General features: G+C 48.0%; 1 protein-coding gene and 1 long non-coding RNA gene across 5 annotated transcripts in view; one reads left to right on the forward strand and one right to left on the reverse strand.

Annotated features, from left to right (window-relative positions):
* Positions 1–385: 385 nt before the first annotated feature.
* The window catches only part of KCNA6 (potassium voltage-gated channel subfamily A member 6), a 41,839-nt gene continuing 20,012 nt past the window's right edge, over positions 386–22,212 (forward strand). For 2 of the 4 annotated variants that reach the window (XM_063785407.1, XM_063785406.1), the window contains exon 1: positions 386–6,007. In XM_063785407.1, coding sequence (XP_063641477.1) covers positions 1,261–2,850 — 1,590 coding nt within the window. In that variant the 5' untranslated portion in view covers positions 386–1,260 and the 3' untranslated portion in view covers positions 2,851–6,007. Of the gene's footprint in view, positions 6,009–22,212 lie in introns of those variants that run through there. The other 2 variants (XM_054663983.2, XM_063785405.1) reach the window with 2 other exon arrangements.
* LOC134807458 (uncharacterized) lies at positions 9,358–20,804 on the reverse strand. Its single transcript, XR_010147944.1, has 5 exons — positions 20,485–20,804; positions 19,794–19,995; positions 15,757–15,876; positions 12,236–12,307; positions 9,358–9,450 (listed from the first exon to the last, which is right to left on the reverse strand). It is a non-coding gene; the product is annotated as an uncharacterized LOC134807458 (long non-coding RNA).

Genomic DNA, 22,212 nt, shown 5'->3' on the forward strand with positions numbered 1-22,212 from the left:
CCGCCCTCCCAGGCTTGCAAAGGTAGACGGAGAATTATATTGGAATTTAAATCGGAAGCTCTCAAGGCATCTCAAAAATACTTTCTCTATTTTTTTTTTTCCTGTAGATATTGGAGAGGTTGGCAAACGGGTCTTCCTGAAGACAGAAGAATGTATGATTTAATGTTTTCTTTAGATTTCTGTATGAGTGGATGCACAGTGCTCCGTATTGTGTGGTGGGGCGGGGTGTGTCTTCTTATTGATGAAATACACTGCGCAGGTCAACTCGGTAAATTGAAATGAGAAGAGCCGACTGCGGGGGTGGAGGGGGTGTGGTATTAGGGTGCCGGCGCTTGTGGAGGGGGGCGCGAATGTGAACGTGTGAAAGCGAGAGGCGTGCCAGGAGAGCGCGGGAAAGCTTACTGGTGAGGCAAGTGTGCGTCTATTTCCATGGCGCCCTGGCTCGCGGCAGCCCCTGGCTGGGCGAGGGGTGTGATGTGGGAGTGGGGTGGGAGGGGGCAGCAGGCGGGGCCTGCCACGTCACTTGGAGAGTGTGTGTTGGGAAGGAAGGGCAGAGCGGAGAGTCGAGCCGCTGCAGCTGCGGCGGCGGCAGCGAAGCCTTGAGCCGTGGGGAGGTGGGTCCCCGCGCTCGGGCGCCGGGGCAGCCCCGGGCCCTCTGCGAGGCCTGCGGCGCGGCTCCTAGGGAGGAGGTGGCGGCTGTGGCGGCCGGAACCGCGACCTTGGCCGGACCCAGCCCCGCGGTGGACGCAGGGCGGAGGCCGAGCCCCGCCAGGAGTCTTTGCCGAGCCGGAGGGAGGCGCATCTGGCGCTTCGGTACCAGCGGCAGCCGGGGGTCCGGAGCGGCTGGAGGAGCGCAGTGGGAACTGGGAAGAGCTAGCCCGGCTGGAGGGCGGACCTCTGCGTCCGGGAGCCGGGTCTCAGGCACCGCTGGGGGCGAAGCCACGCGTCTTTTCGGGCAGCCAGTTTCACACGCGCCTGTGTGCGGTTCCGGGCATCCCAGTAAGCTCTAGCACCCGGGCGCGGGTAACGGGAAGCGCAGAACCAAATCCCCAGCGCCCAGGTCATCTCCCCAGACCCAGCCTTGCAGGGACCAGGGCTTTAGGGCTCACGGACCCAACGGCCAGGTCAGACCGCGAACCGGGAGGAGCGCGGGCCCCACCCTAAAGAGGGCGCAGCCGGGAGCTGGGGAGCGGGTGCCGCGCTCCAGAGATTGTGTCGTGGGCGCCGTCCTAGTGGCGGGGAGCGCACCTCCGAGGGGGCATGAGATCGGAGAAATCCCTTACGCTGGCGGCGCCGGGGGAGGTCCGTGGGCCGGAGGGGGAGCAACAGGATGCGGGAGACTTCCCGGAGGCCGGCGGGGGCGGGGGCTGCTGTAGTAGCGAGCGGCTGGTGATCAATATCTCCGGGCTGCGCTTTGAGACACAATTGCGCACCCTGTCGCTGTTTCCGGACACGCTGCTCGGAGACCCTGGCCGGCGAGTCCGCTTCTTCGACCCCCTGAGGAACGAGTACTTCTTCGACCGCAACCGGCCCAGCTTCGACGCCATCCTCTACTATTACCAGTCTGGGGGCCGCCTGCGGAGGCCGGTCAACGTGCCCCTGGACATTTTCCTGGAGGAGATCCGCTTCTACCAGCTGGGGGACGAGGCCCTGGCGGCCTTCCGGGAGGACGAGGGCTGCCTGCCCGAAGGTGGCGAGGACGAGAAGCCGCTGCCCTCCCAGCCCTTCCAGCGCCAGGTGTGGCTGCTCTTCGAGTACCCAGAGAGCTCTGGGCCGGCCAGGGGCATCGCCATCGTCTCCGTGTTGGTCATTCTCATCTCCATAGTCATCTTTTGCCTGGAGACCTTACCCCAGTTCCGTGTAGATGGTCGAGGTGGAAACAATGGTGGTGTGAGTCGAGTCTCCCCAGTTTCCAGGGGGAGTCAGGAGGAAGAGGAGGAGGAAGACGATTCCTACACATTGCATCATGGCATCACCCCTGGGGAAATGGGGACCGGGGGCTCCTCCTCACTCAGTACTCTTGGGGGCTCCTTCTTTACAGACCCCTTCTTTCTGGTGGAGACGCTGTGCATTGTCTGGTTCACTTTTGAGCTCCTGGTGCGCTTCTCCGCCTGCCCTAGCAAGCCGGCCTTCTTCCGGAACATCATGAACATCATTGACTTGGTGGCTATCTTCCCCTACTTCATCACCCTGGGCACTGAGCTGGTGCAGCAGCAGGAGCAGCAACCAGCCAGTGGAGGAGGCGGCCAGAATGGGCAGCAGGCCATGTCCCTGGCCATCCTCCGAGTCATCCGCCTGGTCCGGGTGTTCCGCATCTTCAAGCTCTCCCGCCACTCCAAGGGGCTGCAGATCCTGGGCAAGACCTTGCAGGCCTCCATGAGGGAGCTGGGGCTGCTCATCTTCTTCCTCTTCATCGGGGTCATCCTTTTCTCCAGTGCCGTCTACTTCGCAGAGGCTGACGATGACGATTCGCTTTTTCCCAGCATCCCGGATGCCTTCTGGTGGGCAGTGGTCACCATGACCACTGTGGGCTACGGGGACATGTACCCCATGACTGTGGGGGGCAAGATCGTGGGCTCGCTGTGTGCCATCGCTGGGGTCCTCACCATTGCCCTGCCTGTGCCTGTCATCGTCTCCAACTTCAACTACTTCTACCACCGGGAGACGGAGCAGGAGGAGCAAGGCCAGTATACCCACGTCACTTGTGGGCAGCCTGCGCCGGACCTGAGGGCAACTGACAACGGACTTGGCAAGCCTGACTTCCCCGAGGCTAACCGGGAACGGAGACCCAGCTACCTTCCTACACCACATCGGGCCTATGCAGAGAAAAGAATGCTCACGGAGGTCTGACCCATGCAGGCAGGGCCTGCAGGAGGGGAGCACTGAGCTAACAGTCTCTTAGGCTTCCTTCTCATTTCCACTACTCACTCTAGCTTCAGTTGACTTCTTGACTCTCTCCCCTACACCCATTACCTGGCATCCAGGACCAAATACCTGGACTATCAACCTTGTTGCTTAATCCCTGCAGCATTCAAGGTTAATCCATCTAAGTGACATTTTTGAAATTCCAGCGGTGCCACCCAATCACGCCCAGCTTCTGTCATATGGATGAGATATACATTTATGTCTGACCTTCCCTCAAGACTGATTTTTCATGTCTGGGACTTACAATATCTCAAGGAACAGCAATGTCAACAGGATGGAAACCAGCCCTATCTGAGTCTTCGCTCCCTCCTTAGTGTTCTTTGCTTTGGGTCGTGTGCGTTTCCTAGCTTCAGGCCACTTGGTAACTGGAAGAAGCTGGAGGACAGAAGCAGTACTCAACTTGCTGTTATTCCAGTGCCCTGTAACACCCACTGGTCCTCCTGCAGATGACCCTTGGTAGAGTCTTTATTTGCATAGCCTCAAAATAGGTTATTCGTTTCTAAACTTGGATAGAATTAGAGAATACAATCAAACTTTACCACTTGGAGGACACGGGGTTAGTCCAGGACCAAAGAGGCCAATGGATTTTTCAAAGTGTGCCCCAGCACAAGAGGCACTGGTGTTTGGTCTACATTTAGTTCTCCCCACTCTGATCCCCTGACTCTCCAGCTTCCAGGAAGGTTCCTTCTCAGAGCCAAATACTCTTTGTGCAAGTGCCTTCCTGAGCAGAAGAACTGGAGAAAGGGAACCACAGAGCCAGGAGGAATGTCTGAGCAGAGTCAAGCAACTGGCTTGACCACAGTCTGAAGCAAGGTGCCACTTAAACAGATACTGTTTTCTCAAAGGGGCAGAGGAATCGTGTTGCAGATGGCAGCCTTTTCTCCTTCATTTTCCCCAAATTTTCTCTAGCCCTCTACCTTGCTTCCTGGGAATTTGATTTAGGATTGCTGTTGAAGGCTTCCTCAAGCAAACTCCAGCTTAAAGCCCTAGACAGGTAAAAGCACACATTGGATGGCAGCATGGGTTTCTTCCCATTTTATGGGCATGAAATATGTGGTTTAGAATAAGGAACAAGCATTATTCCTTTGCCAACAGCCTCACTCTAAGAGGCTTTTTTGCTGAGTCAAGCAAACACTTGCCTGCTCTGCCCCTTGGAGCTGCATTTGACCTGCTCTCACTGGTAAGGTGACTTGGTGGCGTTCCCACTTGATTTAGCCATTTTCTTCCATTGTGAGACCACTGCCATCTATCCACCTGCCCACCTCCCCTTTTGTTTCTCAGTAACATTGCCATTTGTTTTTTGCCTTTGATAAACTGTGATGTACTGTTCTGAGATCTTTTGGGTGCAGTTCTGAAACTGAAAGGACTGTTAACATGTTTTTAATTTTATATCTATGCTTTCAGACTCTTTGATGATAATTTTTTTAAAAAAAATTATTCTCTCGAAGAGCAACTTACGAGAGGACAGCCTTATGAGGGTTTGCTTGAGAGGCAGTGTGGCTTCTGTGACTGCCAGCTCTAAATCTCGATCTTGCCATAACTTTACAGGGTAACTTGGGTCCACAGTCACTCTTTGTGCCTCAGTTTACCCACCCATTAAATGGGAACATTACTGTCTTCCCCTCCCTACCTCATGGGGAATGTCTGGGAAGCTGGGGACATTGCTATGCAAATGTGTGAATCTTAGTCATGGATTTGATTTTTAGTTCTCCCCATACCCCCATAGGCAAGGCCTTCCCCCAGAGTTCCTGCTTTGGATCCAAAGCCTGAGAATAGGCCATTATGGACCATTGGCTCCCTAAATCCCTCCTTGGCCTCTTGGACTGAGCCCCTCAGCCTTTCTTCTTACCCTTCAGAAAGGAGAGTTCTCTTTAGATATGTTCAGGGGGATCTTTCCGTGGCTGGAGGTCACCTTGACTGGGAGCTTGGCTTCTCCAAACCTGAAACACAGTAGAAGATAGAGATGTTTATGATGCAAAAACCTGCTCTGAGGTCAGAAAGTGCTAGTTTTCCAAATCTCTCCCATTGCTGCTGGCTATTTGGGGAAAGAAGAGAAAAGCCCATTCCAGAGGCAGAAGGGAAGCTCCCAGCCGAGGGTAAAAGTTGAGACCTGTATGCATGTATCTCTGTATATGTGTATGTAATCACCCTCATCACCATCCCTGAGAAAACATTTCCTTTTCAAGTCAGAGCACGCCTGAAAGGGTTTGTGGAGAGCCCAGCTCACCAGGGACTCTGGTTGCCGTAGCAACCTTCCAGACTGTTCTCTCTATCTTCTGCTTTGGGCATCAAGGGAGACCAGGGGACTACATCTTCCCAGCTTCTCAAATGGGAGCACCTCCCACATCGTGGCTTAGGGGCTGGGAGTGCCAGGGCACGGATGTGGGACTTTTGGAAAATGTGGAGGAAGCAGGGCCTCAAAGCTTCCTGTCTGGACTTTTCTTCCTAGTTTCCCCACCCAGTCATTGAAGCTGCCTCATCTTACTCCTGATTCTTCAGAAATTTGAATGTTAAGCAACCAGTTAAACCAATGTCAGTATTAATTTTTTCAAGCTGTCGAGGGGAGCCCTTAGAGGGGACAACTTCTCCTTGGAGTGGCGGCCAAGCTGGGCCTCACCAGGTGTGATCATATAGTCTTAGATATCATGGAGTTCCCGTCTCCACAGAGGCAGGCTCTTCCCAGCTCCACGAGAGGTGGAGAATTGCAACTTCTTCCTCTCTGGGAACAGCCTATCTAGCTCCTGGGAGGAATCTCAAAGATCTTTCTTCTTAAGACATCGAAGAAAAACTGAGAGGCTGTAGCTCGACCTAGTTTCTGTGAAGAATTTTGTCAAGTGATCCCTCTCGGACCCTGAGCCTCTTTAGTTGGATTTTGTGCCTTGAGCACCAAGAGAATATGCACTCTGGGTTGCCTGGACAGCTGGGGTGGTGATTCACAGGAAGGGTCCAAGCCATCACTACACCTGACTCAAGCCGGAAAGAGCCCCCAGAGGACTTCCTGGAACTGCCAGCCTCAGCCTGAGATGCGGGATATTCGTCCCCAAGGAGCGAGGAGGGACAGCTCGCCTTCTTTGCAGGTGAGGTAGGTTCTACTGGAGGGGAATTTTGGTTTTGGCTCAGTCCTGCAGGCAAAATTAGAACGGGGTGGGGAGAGAGAGAAAGTGGGGAAGCGTGTGCATCTGGAGAGAGGCAAGGTTTTCATTCCCCTTCCCTCAGGGGCTACCTCGCTTTTTCTGTGTATTTTTCTTTGACTCCATTAACTTCAGTTTCCTTTTTCTCTGTTTCTGTCCCCTTGATGCTGCTGGCCCCTTTAAAAAATTATCGCTTTTTCTGTGCATTTTTCTCTTTCCTTCTTTTCATTCTTACTGTCTCTGCCTTTTTTTCCCCTTTCTCCAGTTTTCTTTCTTCTGGTTTTCCCCCTCTGTTCTTTTACCGTCTTCTTCCTTCTCTGTGTGTCTTCCTGCTTATCTTTCTCCCTCTCTCCACCTTTTCAGTGGCTTGGAGCACCTAGAGTGTTGACGTCGAGGTCGCACATTGAACTGTAGGACAGCTGTGCTTGCTAAGGTCTGTCTGCAGCAGGAGTATTCCACTTTTTCCTGACTTCTCACTCTGCCATTCTTTCCTACCATGCTCACCTCTGTGGAGGCAAGTCCTGGACCTGCCAAGCAAGATGAGACTGCCATGGGCTCAGAAAAATGTCTCCCAGAAATTTCCTGAACCTGCAAGCATAAATGAGAGAAGGCAGGCTGGGAGGGAGAGAATGACCCTGAGAAGTCTCAGACAAATCCTCTGCTGAGTAGCCCTGGACCACCTCAGGTTCTCCAAGCTTAGGAGGCTGGCAAAGAGGTCAAAGACAGAGGAACAGTAGAAATGTCAAATAAACAGAGAAAAGAGGGCTTAGGAGGCAGGCATAAGGTTGGAGTTAGCCTGGAAAAAGCCTTAAATAGGGGATGGCTTTAGAACTGCCCTTAATTCACTTGAAGGTTTTGCTAGTATCTGGCTGTCTCTCTCGGGTACTGAAGGCAGAACAAAAGGAAAGGACATAAATCTCTGTGGTGCAAGGTGCAGGGAACACTCCTTGACAAGGAGGATTAAGATTCACCAGGCAGTCCGCAAGGAGAATTGATGGACTCCTTGCTAGAAGTCTTAGAGCATGGGCTAAGTCCCACCTGCAGCAGGACACTAGGACAACCTGAGGGGCCCCCATGGGGTTGAAGGTTGTGCTATTACAATTGGCCCCAGATAAGTTTTGGGGGATAATAGAAATGCTGTGAAGCAGGATTGTGGTAATAATCATACAACTCTAAAAATCGCACCCCAAAATCATTGAATTGTGAAAAAAAAAAAAAAAAAAAAGAAAGCAACGAGTCTAATAATCTGGGAGTTTTCCATCTGGGCTGGGAGAACGGTTTGGTCCTATAAATCTAGAAGCTTAGCATGTCTAAAAATGGACCAGACAATATCTAGAATAGAATGACAGTTTTTTTCTTCTGCCACATGGGGACACTTTAGAGCTTATATGCAGTCGATCGTTGCTATTCATGCACAATACCACGAACTGGTGTGTGTGTGTGTGTGTGTGTGTCTGTGTGTGCTTCGTTTTGACATCAAATTGTTATGAGAGTTACATGCTTTTTTCTTTTTTCTTTTTTTCCTCTAAAGATATGTCATGCCATTTTTTGGGTAAGTGCAGGGCATAATTAGCATGCACTGAACTATGATATATATGTTGAACATTATTCATTATACAGGACTACGGTCTTGAGCTTGCCCAGGGAACTTACACTTTGCTGGCAAAAAGAAAAAAACTCCAAGAAAAGTTCCCACAAACCAAAAACCCCACCAAATCCCTGCACCTGTAAACTCAGAATTCCTTAAGAGATTGCATAGGGCCCAAGGTTTTATTTATTTATCTACTATAGTTATTATTTTATTTTTGAATTTTTTGAAATTTTTTTTTGTGGGTACATAAAGGTTTTATTTTCCCTGGCCCCCTCCCTACAGTCCCTCTACAGTCGTTATTGATGCTTAACAGCCCTATGATGAGGTCCCAGCAGTCTTTGGTGCTTCGGGTAAACAAAAGAAGTGGGCGGTAACGGCCTTCATTTGTCTTACTGAGCCTTTCAATGATTCTCTCCCAGACTCTGATCCCCTCTTGGCCTGCTTTGCCTTGTGCCCACTGGACCCTCGCTTCCCTCCCCTTGGTGCTTTCCTCAGATGCACCAGCCAGTCCTGTGGCTTGTCATTTCTCCTCTCCGCTGGCTGAGCCCTTGCTTGCAGCGGCGTTTCTATCTGCCTGCAACTCAACATACATTCCAAGATAGATTCCCAGAGAGCGTGGTCCTTCCAGGACAATCTGGCTGGAGCTGCCATCCTGGCTCACATGGGTTTTGACTGTGTGTTATTGCCATGGGAAGGAAGTGGGGAGGAAAGCGTGCTCCAATCCTACCTTGTCACAGTCACTTAGGGGAGGAAAAGAATTCCATTACTAGGTGGTAGGAGTTCCTCTCTCCATCCCACTTCATATTTTGCCTCGGGTTGCACAGATAGCTCATGGCAGAACAGGGTCTGGAGCTTGGCAGTTGGCAGGGAGAGGGATCTTCCCAGACATAGGCCGCGGGGAAGAAAGACAGATGGGCTCTTAGCCTCTCATCTTGCCAGGTCTCCTGATGAACCACTTTCCTGTGCTGGCCTTGAGTGAGTCTCTGTGGGGTTGGGGATGGTCATGTTTTTCATGTCCCTTTGTTCTGAACTTGAGAAAATAGTTCACCCTGCCTCTTGGTCGTCTTGGTCCTCATCCCCTGGCTTCACCTGGTACCCTAAAGGGGGAGTGGAAATCTATCAGCCACTGCCTTTGAAGGGTTATCAAAGCAGCTGCTGTGTTTGAAGGTGCACAGTAACAATAGGAGAGGGACTCCCTCATTTTCAGAACAAAAGAGGAAAGGTTCCTACCCAACAGGAAGTATCATTCGCACTGGTCTAACCTTGGCTATCACTTGACCTGTTTGAGGACTAGTCCTGATGGGATTTATTACAATTTTTTTTAAAAATCCAACTCCAACCTCATCATTGTTACTCTAAAGAGAATTCCTCATTCCTCGGTCACGAGCCTCAGCAGATACACTTTACCTCCTCCTAGAAAACATTTTGGAATCTTAAGCAGCTTCTGCTGCAGGCTGCAAGGAGCGCAGACAGACCCTGGCTCTTTGGTGAGAGCAAAGCCGACATTTCAAAAGGAAATTGCAGCCACGCAGTCTGCTGGCGCTGCTATTTTTGACATGCTTGCTGTTCTCTCAGGGCTTGACAACCGCTGTCTCCAGGAGACAGACAAACCTGCTCTTGGCAGCAGAGACACTGCTTTGAAAAAGAACATAGGAAGACAGTCCTGCAGCTGGGAGGGGCGGGGAGGACTTGCCACTGGAAGCGTGGTACCTGGCTAGTGGGGCTGCAGATCTGAGGTTGCAGGATTTATCCTCACCCAGGGAATCCTGACCTTGCGTTGCATCCTTCCCAGTGGGAATAGTCCTAGCAAGAATAAGAATGGTGCCATTCATTTACAGAACATTTTCAAACACGTTCAGTGCTTTCAGACATCGTGCGATTTAACAAAGGGGTTAAGAGCATAGTTGCTGGAGCCCGATCGTCGTGGCTCAAATCCCTCCTTTGCTGGGTAACATTGGGCAAGTTATGAAACAGTTCTGTGGCCTCAGTTTCTTTCTCTGTCAAATGGAGGATAATAATAGTACCAATCTGATAGGGTTGTTTTGAGGATTAAATGAATTAATGTATGTACAGTGTTTAAATGTACAATGTCAGCTGTTATTATCATCCTGCAGCAATGAAATGAAGTAGGTAGGCTAGGCTTTGTTTTTTTCTTTGGCAGATAAGAAAACTGAAGCTCAGAGGGGTTGTGATGTCTTTAAAGGCACACAGTAATGTGTGTTTCATCCTCTTCAGGGGAGATGGAACAGAATGGAATGCAGTGAAGGTCTAACTGTTATTGGGCAAGAAGAATGAAGCCATAGCTCCTAAATGTGTATATAGACTTCTGTTTACATGCCAGCTTGTCTCTGATGGAGCAGCAGCAGGTGTCCTGTGCTTTTGTTCCCTATGGGTCTCTGAAAGTGCACACACACACACACACACATGCATATACACACATACGTATATACACACATAAATATATATACATACATACACATACATACATACACAAAAACACACACATACACATATATACACATATGCACACACAAAACCACATATACACACACGTATATATACAGAAACATAAATATACACATGCACATGTATACACACGTATATGCACACACAAACATATACACATGTATGCACAGGCACATACATACATGCTTATACATATACCCACATATATACACACACATATGGTGCTATATATTCTATATGTGTGTAGCATATATACATGGAACATCTTTCTATGGATCCCTTTCTCAGTACTGCCGCTGATCTCCCTCTCCCATTTTAACATTCTCAGTGGTTGACACTCCATTCGAGTTTTCCTCACACACCTGCTCATGCCTTCTTCCTTGGGAAGAATGCAGGGTCTTATGGTTAGCAGAAGGGACAGAACCCACAAGCCAGCCCCTGGCCCAGAGTTTTCCTACCCTGTTCCAGTGGCTTTCAAACTTCCACTGTCCTGGTCCTCACTGTCAGCATGCATTCTTTTACCCAGTCACCTTCACGGCCCCCTTTGCAGGTGGGGGTACCCCTTAATCTCCTGTGGGTGTGTTTCTGCTTTCCTGTCCTTCTTTGAGGTGGAGGAGACAGGAGGCCTCGTAGTTGGAAGAAGCCAGCTCCCCTGCCCTTGCGGGTCTCCATTGGCCTTCACTCCACCTAAAGAGCATTTATGACATCTCTTTTTAGGGGTCTTGGCACGGGCCAGATTGCTGTCTTCACCCTCAGCTCACTGCCACAGCCACTATGGCTTCTTAACAAAGGTCCCATCCCAGGGCAAGGTGACGTGGCTGCCCTCATGGTTGAGGATTCTGAGCTTGCTGGCTTGCCTGCCATGGGAGTTGGAGAATTGGTCTGAATCACTGTTTATTAGCTGTACCTCATTTAACCTCACCGAGCTTCAGTTTCGTCATCTGCAAAATAAGGAAGCTAACATCACTTGCCTTACACAGTTGCTGTGAGATTCAGAAGAGGCAGCCAGTGAAAGAGTTTAGCAGGAAATAAACTCTTAGCAAAGCGTGGCTCTTCCCACTGCCAATCAGCAGAGAGACCCTTAGAGACACCAAACACCCATCTGAGAGTGGGGCCGAAACTACCTGCACGTCAGAGAAAGGCAGGGTCCCTGCCAACTGCAGTTTTGTTCTCTGAAATACACATTTAAATGAAATATGACATAAAAAATAGACTCAGGATAGCTAGCTATTTTTACCAGAAGGCTCTTTGCCCAGAGGATTCACAGCAGAATTTCTTTAAATAATTGCACTTACGGTGTGATTTAATATACAGAAATATAATCTGAATATATCTTGGAAGAATAGGATGGATATACTGGTAATATGTATATATTTTAACAAAGTTTGTTTCCAGCCAAACTAGAATGAGAATTCTCACTTAACCCTTCCCTCAAGCCCTGGAGCATTGCAGAGGGTGGTGTTGAGGGTCACAGATGGAGGGGGCAGTGAATGCCTCTTTAGGAAGAAGGAGTCTGATGCAGAGAAGTGAAATAATTTGCCCAAGATCACACAGGAAATTAGGGGCAGAGTTGTGCCCGGGACCCAAATTTTCTAACTCCAACTCCAGCATATTTTCCCATGGGAAATGGAACTGTAAGGATTACCTAAACACACACACACACACACACACACACACACACACACACTCTTAAAAATAACTATTCATTTTCTACCCAACCAAACTCCTTAGCAGAGCTGCCCATAGAAAATGGAATTAAGTGATTTTAAATTTTATCTTTCCCTCCCCTGAGTTTCCAGGGCACAGAGGCAGTGAGCCTAGCTAGAGAAGCCCAGAACCGGATGACCAGCTTCTGGATTTTTAAGGGAGGACTAATGACTGAGGGCTAGTGCAGACCAAAGGTATTGAGCACTGGACAAAGAGAGGCTCATGTACAGGCTCTGGGCTTCTAATCTCACTGATTAAGGGATTCTTTAACCTCTTAAGGCTTTATTTTTTCTGTTAAATTTAGTGACTGGACAGAAGGAAACTGTCATAGATTGGAAATCAGGAAGTCAAGGGGTTATCTGAGTCTTCTGAATTTTATAGCGGAAGGAAGGGATGCAGAAGGTCAGAATCTTACCCAGGAGCGCTGACTTCTGATGCCTTGGGAGGCAGAAACCAGCTTCTAGACTCTTCCCTGCACTTTGTTGCCCTGATAGAGAAAGAGGAGTGACTGTCAGTTACAGAGCGCTTTTACAAATCACAGGACCAGGGTGAGGAGGAAGAACGTGTCCAGAAGGCGTCGTTGAGCCATAAATCAGCCAGGCACTCCCCAGCTGCTTTAAGGCAGTTTGGCATTGGTGGAAAGAGAAAAGAGGTCCGGTATGGTGGGGAAAATAGCTGTGTACCCTGCAGAAGACTGCTTTCTGTGCTTCAGGGGAAGGATTGCGTTCACCCAGGAGAGCATACGTGTGCACACACAGGTGCCCAGGCACACCCTCCCCAACCAGACCCTCTACTCACTTGGATGTGTGTGTGTGTGTGTGTTTTGTTTTTCTTTTTTCTGCATCTGCAATCTCCTGGTTTATGGTTTTACATGCCTCCAGCAATTCCAAATTGCAATCACAGAGCACCTTCCCTAAAAATGGGCAGATTACCTTATAAGAGGTCCTCAACTGTCACTTGTGGCTTGTGAGCCACATGGGACACAACATTAAGAAATACTGGAATATTTCACACACACACATCTGAAGTTTTGGTTTCTCTTAAAAGCAAAGGTCTGGGCTTGTTGATCCTGCATGTTTGCTTTCCACCCACCATCAGCAAAAGCTGAGAGCGGCCCCCTGCAGAAGGACGTGGGTTCTCTTTGCCCAGTGCCCATCGCTTCTTAGTCCCTGCTGCTGAGGCTGGGCCGTCTGTCATTTTTCTTTTTTTTTAGATGGAGTTTCGCTCTTGTTTCCCAGGCTGGAGTGCAATGGCATGGTCTCGGCTCACTGCAACCTCTGCCTCCCAGGTTCAAGCGATTCTCCTGCCTTAGTTTCCTGAATAGCTGGAATTAGTGCCCACCACCAGGCCTGACTAATTTTTTGCATTTTTAGTAGAGAGGGGGTTTCACCATGTTGGCCCGGCTGATCTCAAACTCCTGACCTCAAGTGATCCGCCCACCTTGGCCTCCCAAAGTGTTGGGATTACAAGTGTGAGCCACCGCGCCCGGCCCGTCTGTCAGTTTTAATTGTGCCCCTAGCCATGTTTTTTCATAGGTGGGAGATATTTCTCTCTATGTACATTTCTACCAAAGCTTAGAAAAGGAAAGATGGAAAGGGTATCATGTTTAGGGAAAATGATACCTGGCTTATGTCACCTGGTAACCCCTGGGGACACTGGTGCTTGCGGTCATACTCAGAGCCTTCCTGTGTGATTTCATCTAAGTGGCTCAGAATCAACTATCTGACTTAGAAGTAGCAGGTCAGATGGAGATGTGAGTATGTGTGTTTGCTGGACAAAAAAGAAATGAGAGCAGAAATGAAGGCTGCTTGCTGGGAGGAGCCGGTTCCAGCTACCCATGAGAGACAGGACTGTGAGGCTGCACAGAGAAGAAGGCACTGGAGAGTAACAAGAGCATGCCATGTTCTGTGTCCAGTTAAGCAGGCAGGGGAATGTGTGATGTAATTCAGAACTCCCAACCAAAATGGTAAGAATGAGAAATCAGGCAAACTTCTGCGTTCAGAGAAGTATCCAATTAGAGAACCGCCTCCTGTTTCTGTGATGTCAGACTGTGGAGCACTACTCCACTCCCGCTGGCTAGGACTGAGTGGGCGTCAGAGTGGGGATTCATGAGTGGCATCATGTGGCTTTCCTGATAATGACTGGCCACCCAGCCACGGGCTGTGCATCTGTCTGGTTGCTTCTGCGATGTCATGAGGCCCATGGCCGTGCCCGGATTCGATCTTGCCTCTCCTGGGTTATTCCCAGTTGGTTTCAGCTCTCAGGTGGAATCTCCTGTCTTTGAAGCTTATTGGCCGAAAGCTAAATGGCCATAGATTTGGAACCATCTCCAACATTATTTCCTTGGGAAGGAGATAAGAAACGTTTTCCTTTTTTTAAGCTTTATATTTACCCTTTCCAGGAGGGCAGGAAATGTTCAGTCAGGTTGGGATTAAATAAAATCCATCATGAGCCTTACATTTGAATGCTTGTAGGCCTCACTTGTTCCAACAGATGAGTTTCCAAAAAGTTGTTGTTGTTTTGTGTATGTATAATATAATTATTTTCCTCTCAGAGGCGCTTTTTAATAGAAGTGAGCCCTTTCACATTTAAAAAACTACACAGTATAGTTAAAAGAGAGCATGTAGTCAGTAGAAAAATGAATTTAAACTAGCTTATAGTGTACTTCATGCAATCATAATTCCTTCTTCCAGCGGAAGGAAGAGGAATGCTATGGCATTGGAAATGATGGAAATGATGAGGATTGCTGATCAGACTTGAAAGGAAAAAAAGCTTTTTTTTTTTTCATTGTAGGAACTAGGAGATATTTTTCAAAATGTATGTTCAAAAACGGGAACTCCGGCTGGGTGCAGTGGCTCATGCCTGTAATCCCAGCACTTTGAGAGGCCGAGGCGGGCGAATCACTTGAGGTCAGGAGTTCGAGATGAGCCTGGCCAACATGGTGAAACTCCATCTCTACTAAAAATACAAAAATTAGCCAGGTGTGGTGGCCGATTTCTGTAATCTCGGCTACCCGGGAGGTAGAGGCATGCGAATTGCTTGAACCAGGGAGGTGGAGGTTGCAGTGAGCTGAGACTGCGCCACTGCACTCCTGCCTGGGCGACAGAGCGAGACTCTGTCTCAAAAAAAAAAAAAAAAAATAAATAAATAAAAAATAAAATGGGGAATTCCAAGAAAATCAATCATAATCTCTCTTTTTCTTACTGCATGCAGACTGTAAGTGATGCATTTGCAGGTGGGCAGCACTGCCTTTCCCACACCTGTAGCTGTGTCAGGTGAGGCAGGACAGGAGACATGAGGACATGGTTCTGAGCCTCTTGGTCTATCTGTGAACAATGTAGGCAGAAGGTGATATCTGTCCACCCTGAGGAAGTCAGCTCCCAGTGCTGTTCCCTACTGGTGTCTGCCTGTGTGACCCGGGGAGAGTTCAGAACCTCACTGAGCCTTGGTTTTCTCCTCTGTAAAACTGGGCCATTAATAGACATCCCTCATGGTGGCCAGTGAATGGGTGGAATTAGAGCAGGTAATGCTAACAGGCCTGGTATGTGGCGAGCATTCAGCAAAAGTTATTATTTCATGGTCTGTTTCTTATTTGCCCACTTTGACAGAGTACTGAGGCATACGCAAGGCCTCTTGTCCAAACGTTAGGTACAGTTAAAACCACTCAAAGCTCTCATAAATCAGTCTTTTGGGAAATATGTCCATCTATGTAATAGTTTCTCTTGTTTTGTAGATTTGGACTTTCTGATCAAATAGTGACCATGATTCAGCTATTAAATCATCAAATACTTGGTCATAACAGAGGCGACTCATGTAAAGGGGCTTACTACCTTCTTAGAGTGAAACTGTTTCCTTGCTAAAAAGGCCAGCAGCAGAGAATATCCAGGGATTTTGTTAAACTCCTAAAGAAAGAACATAAGCAATGAGGTGACTTACCCATTGAGAATCCCCGAGATCAGCGAGAACTTCCAGAAAACTGGGGAATCCACAGAGAGGTTGAATGACTGAGTGTGGAAGCATCGCATGACTCAGCTATTCACTTGGCTGACCTGTGGGCTGCCGTAAGCGGGAGAATGAGCGGGAAGAAATGCACAAGGGTGCAGGTAGGATGCTTCCTCCCCGATGCGTAAGGTCAACACTTTTCTTTGCAATTATAATACAGATCTGTGGAAAACAGACTCAACTTACAGAGGATGTATTGGCTTTACCTTCAACATTTCAGGGATGTCTTTAATTTGCAAGCCAGTCAGCTGAACTCACTTAATATATCAATAGAGAATAAGGACAGATGACATGAAATAATTGAGCAGGAAGAGAATTCTAAAAGTCATGGAATTAATTGCCTTGCTGTGTATTAGAAAAATGTCTAGATTATTCCAGGCTTATTCTGAAAAATGCCCAGAGAAAGAGAATCCATAATATAGACTCCTTCAAGCTACTTGTGTTTGAGCACCCTTTGTCAGGATGTTTTCCTTATTTCTCAGTTACACATCTCCTGCTGCACTTTAAACTTCCTTCCTCCTGTTTTGTCTTCTGCTGAAATGGATTCTCAAGTGACCATGTTACCTAGAATAACTCATGCCAGAGTTCCTCAAATGTAATCTGCAGAACATCAGTCCTACGCAACTTTCCATGGAGAAAGAATCCCCAGGCACTATGTTTCAGAAATGCTGCCTCTTGGAGATGCACAATGCATCTGAACATGAAATTAAAGGCTCTGAGAAGTCCTGCAGCAGTAAAACTATTTCACTTCTTTAAACCAGTGTTTTTCAACTTCTTACATTTTTTAAAATTTTTACCACAGAATCTCCATCCCCCTTTTATAGTAATGTCTGCTCACATACCCCCAAAACCCATCCAACAAATACATTTTGGAAAACTTGAAGAGATCTGAAGCTTGTTGCAATGGATTTGATTGCATGGACCCTCAGCCATGAAAGGTTTTTTCAGTTGGACCATTCTGTGGCTTCTTATCAACCTTCTTAAAGTTCTTCACACCCCTCTTGAGTTGTTCAGAAACGGAAGTGGTTTTGATAAGGCACTGAATAATGTGATAAAACACATCCTCTTCCCTATAGTCCTTATAAGTCTTCTTAAATAGAAGTCTTTGAGAAAATAACAGTAAGAGTTGGTCTTATTTGTTAGGTTTAGAGCTACCTTGCTAGGAAATGTCCACAGCTCTGATGCACTCTGCCAGGCAAATGAGGTCGTCTGCATGGCTTTTGCCTTACACTGTAACAGCCAATTCCTATGCACGTTGTTAACCAAATCAAAAATTGTAACATGGATTTTTTACAGTCACTTTTCTAACTAAAACCTTTTGATGAAAACATTGATGATAACCTTTACTCACTATCCTATTTATGAAATCTTACTCACAATCTGAGAAAGATGCAAATACCAGCAGTGAGTTGTATGTAACCAGGTTTTCTCAGTATTCTTTTCCATCTTCCTAAACACTGTTCTCAAGTGTGACATTTGTCCTTTCTCCCAAGGCATTTTTGGTGCTGACACACCACAGTTGGACCTGGTTCCTCTGGTGCTTGGATTTCAGTCTCCTGGAAAGCTGTTTTCTTCTAGGTGTTTTTTGTTTGTTTTGTTTTGTTTTGTTTTGTTTTGGTGCTGCTGAGGGCTCTTACCTCTGACCCTCCTCTGCTCATCTAGCAAGGCCTGAGGTTTGCTGTCTGCTCCTCACCAACTGGTCCAGGCTGAAATTCCTTCTTCTATGGTGTCCCTTCTGTGCTCAGAGGCAAAAGCAGAAAGGAGGGAATTGCTCTTGTCCTGTTGTTGCCTTTGTACCGATTCCTTTTCTGTACATCTTGAGCCATGAGGAAAAGTTTCTGGTATTAAAGCCACTAAAAGTCAGAAGAAGTGGACTGTGGGGTGGGTGAGGATTGCATCCAATTCTGGGTCTGTCACTAACCTGCTGTGTGACCCTACACATGTCACCTGCCTGGCCCTCAGCAAATGGTAGCCATTAGTATTGTTCTCCCACCAGAGTCTTCACCGTAAAGTGAGGTCATTGGAGTCAGCGACTGGGTTTCTGCTTGAAAATTCTGCGGATACCCAAGTGTATTAATCAGATGTGCAGCTGGCTGCCTGAAAACTTGACAGACTTTATTGCTTGGCTTTTGCCACTGGAGTGATCTTTGAAAAAGAGAGTTGGAGTTACTAGGTTTTCAACTTTGTGTAGAATCACTGAATTTCATAGCTCATATACTCCAGTCTATTATTTTACAAAGATCAGAACTTACATTTAAAAATATACTGAGTAGGTTGTACCAAAGTTTTGAAAGGGAGACAATAATTTTTATCTACTGTCAAGCAATGATAAACGTCTTCCTTCTCCTTCCTTTCTGCCTCTATTCCTTCCTCCCTCCTTCCTTTCCTCCTCTCCTCCCTCCTCTCTTTTGCTTCCTTCCCTACGTCTTTTCCTCCCTCCTCCCCTGCATCGTCCCCTCTCTCTTCCCTCCTTCCTCCTTCTTTCCTTCTTTTCCTCCCTCCCTCTCTCCCTCGTTCTTTCCTTCCTTCCTTCCCTCCTTCTTTCCTTCCCTCCTTCCTTCCTTCCTTCCCTCCTTCCTTCCCTCCTTCCTTCCCTCCTTCCTTCCCTCCTTCCTTCCTTCCTCCTTCCTTCCTTCCCTCCTTCCTCCTTCCTTCCTTCCCTCCTTCCCTCCTTCCTTCCCTCCCTCCTTCCTTCCTTTCTCTTGCCCTTCCCTCCTCCTTCCCTCCTTTCTTTCTATTTTTCTTAGATGAAGTGTATCCTAGTTATTAAGTGCTTCCAGATCCTTCTTTATTTCGGTGTTGCAAAATAAACATTCCTTGGTTTTGGCCGTTTCAAGCACCTTGGCATTATGATGGGAAAAATGCTGGGCAAGAAAAGACATTTCTATATTAAGGAGAAGCAGGGGAGTGCAGCCCAGCAGGGATGCGAACCAGTATTCCCTGGGTCTCAGACTCCACACTAGAGGAAGAATTCTGTAGAAAGGACAAAGGAAAGAAAGGTTGCTGTTACTCTCTGGTATCCTTAGACAAAGTAGAAGCTGGCTTCTTCCATTTCTGGGAGACAGCAGTGAGCAGCCCCAAGGGCAGGCATTCGATTGTAGTGCCTGGGTCACCTCACTGTGCCACAAAGTGGCTCTGGGATGGAAAAGTGTCTAGCTCTGCCCTCACAGCTCTGCCCTGGGAAGCTTCCGAGCTGGGGCTTAGCCCTGCACAGCTCCACCAAGGTCCTGCTGCTTTTCGGTGTGTGTTCATCATTCTCATCCCTCTCAGCTTTCCTTCCTACTCTTAGTGCAGCCTCACGAAGCCTCACAGTCCCTGGACAGGGATAGGAAGCCTGTGTGGGCTCCTAATGTGCTGTCTGACCTTGAGCAAGTTGCTTCAATTGAACGCTTTATTTTCAGACTCTAAAAGGAATATCTGCTCATCATTGAAAATTACCCCAATTTAGAAAAGTATAAGGGAGAAAATAAAAATCCCATAACCCCACCACCAGAGACACTCAGTGTTGGAACTCGGTTGTATTTCTCCCCGAGACTAACTTTGTCTATGTCTGTATCTGTATCTCTATAGAGACACTCAGTGTTGGAACTCGGTTGTATTTCTCCCCCAGACTAACTTTGTCTATGTCTGTATCTGTGTATCTATAGAGATCATTCAGCATTTCATCTGAAAAGCTTCATATTATATCTCTAGTTTCCTCATGCAATTACTACATAGCCGTCATAGAGATGCAGCATTCTTTTGGTAACCCACTTCCTATTGGACGTTCAGGTTGCTTCTAATGAATGGTGCTACAACGAACACTTGTAGTGTAGATATTTGTTCACATTTATGACTCCTTCCTTGGCTATACTCCTAAAACAGTCAAGAGATGTAAACAAAGTGAGCAATTAATTTTCTAGGTATCACCTTTCTCACCTATAGTAAAACAACAACAGAAACAACAATCACTGATAGCAGCGGACACTCACGTAGCATCTTGTTTGCCAGGCATGTCTCTAAGGGCTTACGTGTACCAGCGCATTTAATCGTCCCAGTTGCCCCTTTATTATCTCCATTTCCCAGAAGTAGCTTGCCCAGAGTCACACACAGCCAGTAAGTGGGGTGGTAGGATTTCAGCCCAGGCAGTCTGGCTCCAGAGTCGTGCTCTTATCTGCTAAACTAGTGTTGCCCCTGTGGGATGAAAGAGCTAAAATGAAGAATCCCTGGGGTCCTGTTACCTGGGAACATCGCTAATGTAGCATGGCATCCTGCAAATAATGCTAGAACGGAGTAATGCAGTTGCCTGATAAGAGTTCACCGGCTCCTGTCATCCTCTTCATCCTCCCATTTGTGTGTTTGACGAGCTTGGGGTCTCTGTGTTTGTGAGTGCATGTGCATGGATATGCAAGTGTTTGTATAATTTTATGAATGGAACAGAGTCCACAGTGTGTGAAGCAAGAAAGCCTGAACAATCTGTTGACACAACAATAAAGCACTCATAATTGATGCTGTTAGTTATAGATAACTCATCATCGTTTCCTTTTTATCTTAAGGTTCCCAGGCACGTTGGCTGGGAAATGTGTCATTTTATAATTGGAGTTTCACCCCGGTGGAGCAGGAATAGGATGGGATTTGGCTGTCTACTGTAACCCCATCCCCCCAAAGCATGTCTGTACTTACCATCTGAGGAGGGTGCTTCCCCTCCTTGAGCTGATTTGCCTGTGCTGTCCAGAAGCATTGCTGGATATGATTATCCAGTAGAAAAGGAGCTAATCGACAGACTTTTCACTGGCATAACGTGTCCACATTGCTCTTATTGCTCGCTAAATATAGAGGTTGCCAGGACCCCTTGAAATTTTGATTCAGAAGATCTGGGAGAAGCCTGAGAATATGCTTTTTTAAAAAACATGTGCTCTGAGTGATCACCTTCATGGATTTTGGGGAAGTCTTAGGTAGCAGGTCTCAACCTTCATAGGATATCAGCATCACCAGATTCTTTTGAAAAAAGTACCACTTCCTGTCCTTCTGCTCACTGCCTGCCCTAATTTGAATAACTGATCTAGGGTGGTTTCCAAGTTCAGGATTAAAAAAAAAAAAAGTCTCTAGAGGTTCTTGTGTGCAGCCATAGTTGGGTACCTCCAGCCCAAGAAGTTCTGCTGATAATATCGCACCTATACATTTAATTGCACTTCACATTTTACAACTCTCTTTCACCATTGAACATCCTAACAATTCACTAAGGTCAGTAAAGCAGGCATTATTATATTGTCCTTGGCCGAGAGAGGTTGACTGAATTGCCCGAGGCTGCACAGCTTCTCCCTCAGTCAGCAGCAGCTGTTCTCTACTTGGCTCATGGCCAGTCCTGCCAGTTCTTTTGGAAGGGGCAGCCTCCACTCCCCTGAGACTCTCAGGATGAAATCAATTGCCTCTCCTAGTGCTGATGCTCGCGAGGCTCTTTCTTCCCCTTCTCAGCCACATCTTTTCTACTGCAGCCACTCTTCCTGCTCAGAGGGCCTCTCTCTGAAAGGTGCAGTTGCGTTCCCCTCCCATGCTCCATCCCACTTAACAGTTAGGTCATGGCACTGAGGGATGGACAGCTTGGAGCCTGGACAGTCCACATCCTCCACCGTGGTCTGAGGACAGAGACGTGCTGCCCCCCAGCTCCAGCCCCTTCGATGCCATCCTGCAGAAAGCACTGTGCACGCTGCATGGCAGGAGCCGGTAAAGTTCCACACCCCCATCCCAAATTCTCACATCCACCACCAAAGCTTCCTTCACCCCTGCATCCCACCCCGGATAACCTGAAAGCCCACCTGAGTCCTTCCTGGGAGGCGGCTGTGTGGGGCTGGAGCCCCCTGCAGTGGTGAGTCCCACTCCGGACACCTGGCCAATGGGAGCTTAACAAGGTGGCCAGCGAAAGAGAAACAGAACCAGGTAACGGCATCTGCCCCTTCCGCCATCCTCCACCCCGCAACCCGCTGCGGGCTCAAAATCTCTCTTGATTCAAACCGAGGACTTTTGTTTCTCTTTACTGTTCCTCTCCTTGTCCAAACCTTTTCCTTCACACAGGCTGTATCTTGGAGAGGCTCCCAGTGACTGCAGACTTCCTGTGTCAGAATCCTGCAACCTCTGTCCCTGGGCTGCTTGGGTGGAGTGGGAGGCTGCGGGAGAAGGCGGGGTTTGCCTTGCAGGCAATGCGGGCAGGGGCGCTGCACCCAGGGAAGAGTTCCAAATGCTGATTCTCCCCATGGCCTTTACCTACCTACCTATTCAGCAGCCTTGCAACTGAGACGAAGCCACCCCCTAGCAGACTTTTGCAGGATATCGTTCACTTTCCTCTCTCAGGCCCTGCCCACCACGGGTTGTTGGTTTTGTGAGTTGGTGTGGGGGAGTCAGCAGGGTCCTCAG

The sequence above is a fragment of the Pan troglodytes genome, chromosome 10 (assembly GCF_028858775.2).
Source record: "Pan troglodytes isolate AG18354 chromosome 10, NHGRI_mPanTro3-v2.0_pri, whole genome shotgun sequence".
In the NCBI taxonomy this organism is placed as follows: domain Eukaryota; kingdom Metazoa; phylum Chordata; class Mammalia; order Primates; family Hominidae; genus Pan; species Pan troglodytes.